The 3,697-nt window shown below is 44.3% G+C and overlaps 1 protein-coding gene across 2 annotated transcripts; it reads left to right on the forward strand.

The window, feature by feature from the left end:
• The first annotated feature begins 1,571 nt into the window (after window positions 1–1,571).
• On the forward strand, window positions 1,572–3,443 carry LOC131248001 (uncharacterized). 2 transcript variants are annotated; one of them, XR_009172115.1, is made up of 4 exons: window positions 1,572–1,905; window positions 1,994–2,038; window positions 2,122–2,401; window positions 3,057–3,443. XR_009172115.1 is itself a non-coding variant. In XM_058248030.1 (3 exons), the coding sequence occupies exons 1-3, from the start codon at window positions 1,671–1,673 to the stop codon at window positions 2,271–2,273; spliced, it is 432 nt and encodes a 143-aa protein (XP_058104013.1). In that variant the 5' UTR covers window positions 1,572–1,670; the 3' UTR covers window positions 2,274–3,019. The 2 variants fall into 2 exon arrangements, 1 of the variants encoding a protein (XP_058104013.1); XM_058248030.1 differs by lacking the exon at window positions 3,057–3,443 and having other exon boundaries at window positions 2,122–3,019.
• Window positions 3,444–3,697: the final 254 nt, after the last annotated feature.

A 3,697-nucleotide genomic window follows, 5' to 3' on the forward strand; every position in this document is an offset into this window, starting at 1 on the left:
TTTACATTTTCCCTCACTTGTGTACTAAATTAGATTTTAATCAGCCTTATTTTTAGCTATTTCGGTATCAACGACGGTCTAAACACGATGAACGGAGTGGATCAGGTGAAAAATCTAATTCAGGTCCACAGAATCCCAATAGCACCGCAAGTTGTGGTGGGGTACCGGTACCATTTGAGAGCGTGACCCTGTGTTGACTCCCTTCCACCAAAAAAGAGGGCTTTATATAACTCGCGGGATCTCCTCAAACCGTAGGTCTGCCATCAACCGCCCCAGTATAGCCGCCTTGGTCGATTAGGACCGTGGAGTGAGTGGTCCCGCAGTGGGGCTCACCGGATGATGTGCTGGCACATAGAAACGGACCAGAATCGTTTACAACCTTTGTTTTACACAGGGTGCAAAAACAGAAGCTCTTTGGGGTCCACCATCTTGGACATGTGAAATCCACTACGTCCATCAGGTAAGAAACATTATTTGAACTGTACACGCTTTAGATAAGCCCGATTAAAAATTCATATGGGCCACACCAATGGTAAAAATTAAAATTTTGCCTAAAAACCTCTTAAGTTCACACGGTGGGGCTCTCATCAGGTTGATTTTTACCGTCCATTCGTCCTTGTGATTTACACTGATTAACGGATTTGATGAAAGATAACACCTCCATGGTGACCCACACATAAACCCAAGGTTGGCATCCCATTCTCATTATTCCAAGTGGTGTTGCACATAGGATTTGTATATACATCTAATTTTTGTCTATAGTGCCTATCATCGATCATAGAACCGGATGGACGGAGTGGATTTTAAAAATACATCATAGTGGGCCCCACTGAATTGGGGTGTTTTACGCAGGGCATTAAAGAGGTATGGCAGGGGGGTCCAGTTCCATACAATGATACAAATTGGTTTGGTCGAGGGAGTTGCATGCCCGAGACAATTATCCTAAAATAACCATAAATCCAGCTAAGCGTACGTCTCTTACTTTTTTATAAACTTACGAAAAGAGAGTGCTGCAGTGCTCTCCGAGCACTGTGACTTATAGTGCTCCTACTTGCATTTCAGTCACTTGGACAGTCATATCAATCGATCTGAACTGTCTATTACATCCACAACGTATATTCTTGGCCACCACGAAAACATCACACTGATTGGATGATCCAATCCATCTCTGATCTGTCGTTAGTTATCTGACCGTTATTTTTCCGAGCCATGGATGGACAGTTTAGGATGGCCTAATAAAAGTGACTCTTTATAATCATAACCAATCTATAGTGAACCCCAACAAATAGATTAACAAATTGTTGATTATACCTATTTGTGTAAATGATCTTGACCGTCCATATTAAAGGCAAATGATAGTAGGGTGGAAATTGTCAGATTAATTTAATTTTTGTCTGGTAATATAAAAAAACAATTTCAGACCTACTGGATGGTCTAGATCAACTACTTGATTTGTCGAAGTGTCCCAATGATCTGAAAGCACTACAACTTGGAGTGCTCTGAAAGCACTGGAGTATCCCTCTACAAAGAAAATATCGCTTTTTTAAAACGGACGGTGGCTATTAAAGCTCACAAATCTCCACAAAAAAGAAGAAGGCCATTTCTCATCTTTCCCTTTCCATTCCATCGTCTTCCAGAGGAGCCTCGTTCTCCCTCTCTCTTTCAGAGCCATGCAGCGGCAATCGCTCGGGTCGCCCGGTTCGAAGCTCCAAATCCATGGAGGAAAAGAGGAGAAGCTCGAAGGGGAAGAGAAGAGGAAGGGAGTGGAAGAGGAAGAAGAGAAGAAGGCGGAGAAGCTCATTAGATCGAGCTCTCGAACCGAGAAATCCGTACATCTCATACCGATTCTGATGATCTTCTGCTTCCTCGTTCTCTACCTTGTCTCCCACGATCCCTCTCAAAAAGGTGAGCGAAATCGACGGCTGAGATCGATTCTCGCTTTCTTTCTCCATGAATTCCTCTTTCTCACCGGTTTCTCCTCTTTTCCTTGCAGATTTGATAAGTATCGGAGCTCACAATCGGACATTTAGTCGAAAAGGTAAAATGCGGTTTGAGAGGTTGAGATTTTGATTTTGATTTTGATTTTTTTGTCTGATTTTTGCTGCTTGGCTTTTCTCGCAGATTCAACTGAGGTCGAGGATATTGGGAGATTATACGAACTGGAAAAAAGCGAGCTTTTGCCGATTCACGGCCACCGGAGCTTGCAGGAGGTGAGGAAGGGGTCCGGAAAATCTCGTCCGTTGAAACTCCATAGGAAATTTGGTGATTTTTAGCCCACACTATCTGATTACGCCGCCGGCACGCTCTGTCGTGCTTCGCACGTGTACATGCACACTTCATCCTGTGCCACACGTGGGCACTTCTCCTGTACCAGCAGACGGCACGTGTCGGTTTGTTCCTGGTACTGCTGTTGTCACTTGCTGGCCTCATTTAAGATTTTATATATTTTTTCTTAATTTTTTCGAATGTCGAGGCTAGAAGAGTAATTTTTGTGCTTTTCTGGGTTTCGCTAACCTGCGCCGCATGGGCGCTGCTTTCAAACCGGCGCTATTCGTACTAGCGCCAGCTGTGTCCGGACCGTTACAGCTCTCAAGCTGCGTTGATTGACAGCTTGCAAGCACTACTGACAAGAGCCCGGTGCACGGTAGAACACGGCGCAGTTTAGTGAAAGAGTGCGTACGGATGTACGCTGGATTTGGTCTTATGCTCTTGTGGCAACTGGGCAATTACTGAGATCGGCGAATCCTCGGCGATCAGGTTTGCTTGTTGGGACAGGGTTCGACGATATCCAAAACTGGGGTTTAGCACAGAGCTGCGTATGCGCTGTTTCTAGGACACAGCCCATAGAGTCGACATTTTCTACCCCTACACGTGGCATGTGCGTTCAATCCGAGCCGCCCAAAATACTTGGATCCTCCACTGTAGATCGTTCGTGTTTTCGAAATCACCAATCCGGCCTCCGATAAATGAACATTTCTGTATCTAATCTCGACCGTTTAGTACTTGTCATTTTCTTACAGTTTGTTGTCTGACGCGCTCACAGTTTTATGTTTCAGTGTAGTTTTTTTGGTCATCCATTTACAGTGGGTCCCGTCATTTGGGCGCTTCAGATTAGAGGTACATGCCACGTGTATGAAAATACCCAGGGCCACACGATGATGGTCACCTCACATAAAAATCAGGCCATCCATTCAGCCACACGGATGCTGAATCATACCATCGGATGTCCGTTGGTATCGATTTTATGCCACGCCCTGCGTGAGATTCATATCAGGAGATCAGTTGGTGTGGCCCACTCTTTGCACGGATCGGATCTTCGAAACATGTGACACGTGGCGGTGAAGAAATAGCTGTATGTGAAATGTGATAATTAATTCTATTTTTTAACCATCTTTAATTTGAGGCTTTTTTCAATAAAAAAAATTGTCCATGCTATAGCGGCATTTTGAGGTGTCGACCATCTCGTCCTTGTGATTCGTTAGGACATTGGTTAGGTCCTTGCACTGAGGATTTGCAATCGTATGTTTTGGACCGTTGAATTATGACATGTGAAAGAGATCCAAGAGAAAATCAGGTGGGCCACACTATAGGAAACAATGTAAAATCAGGCCTGAAACCTTTGAATTCATGTGTGGACCACTTGATGTGGGTGTGTGCTAAGAATGGTGTTACCTTATGGATTATATGGATGTCATAC

Source organism: Magnolia sinica, chromosome 6 (assembly GCF_029962835.1).
Source record: "Magnolia sinica isolate HGM2019 chromosome 6, MsV1, whole genome shotgun sequence".
NCBI classification, from domain to species: Eukaryota; Viridiplantae; Streptophyta; class Magnoliopsida; order Magnoliales; family Magnoliaceae; genus Magnolia; species Magnolia sinica.

Coding starts and splice junctions, on each gene's coding strand:
- LOC131248001 (XM_058248030.1), top strand. CDS start 1,671: ATGCAGCGGCAATCGCTCGGGTCGCCCGGTTCGAAGCTCCAAATCCAT. Junction 1,906..1,993: donor CCACGATCCCTCTCAAAAAG/GTGAGCGAAATC, acceptor TTTTCCTTGCAG/ATTTGATAAGTATCGGAGCT. Junction 2,039..2,121: donor TCGGACATTTAGTCGAAAAG/GTAAAATGCGGT, acceptor CTTTTCTCGCAG/ATTCAACTGAGGTCGAGGAT.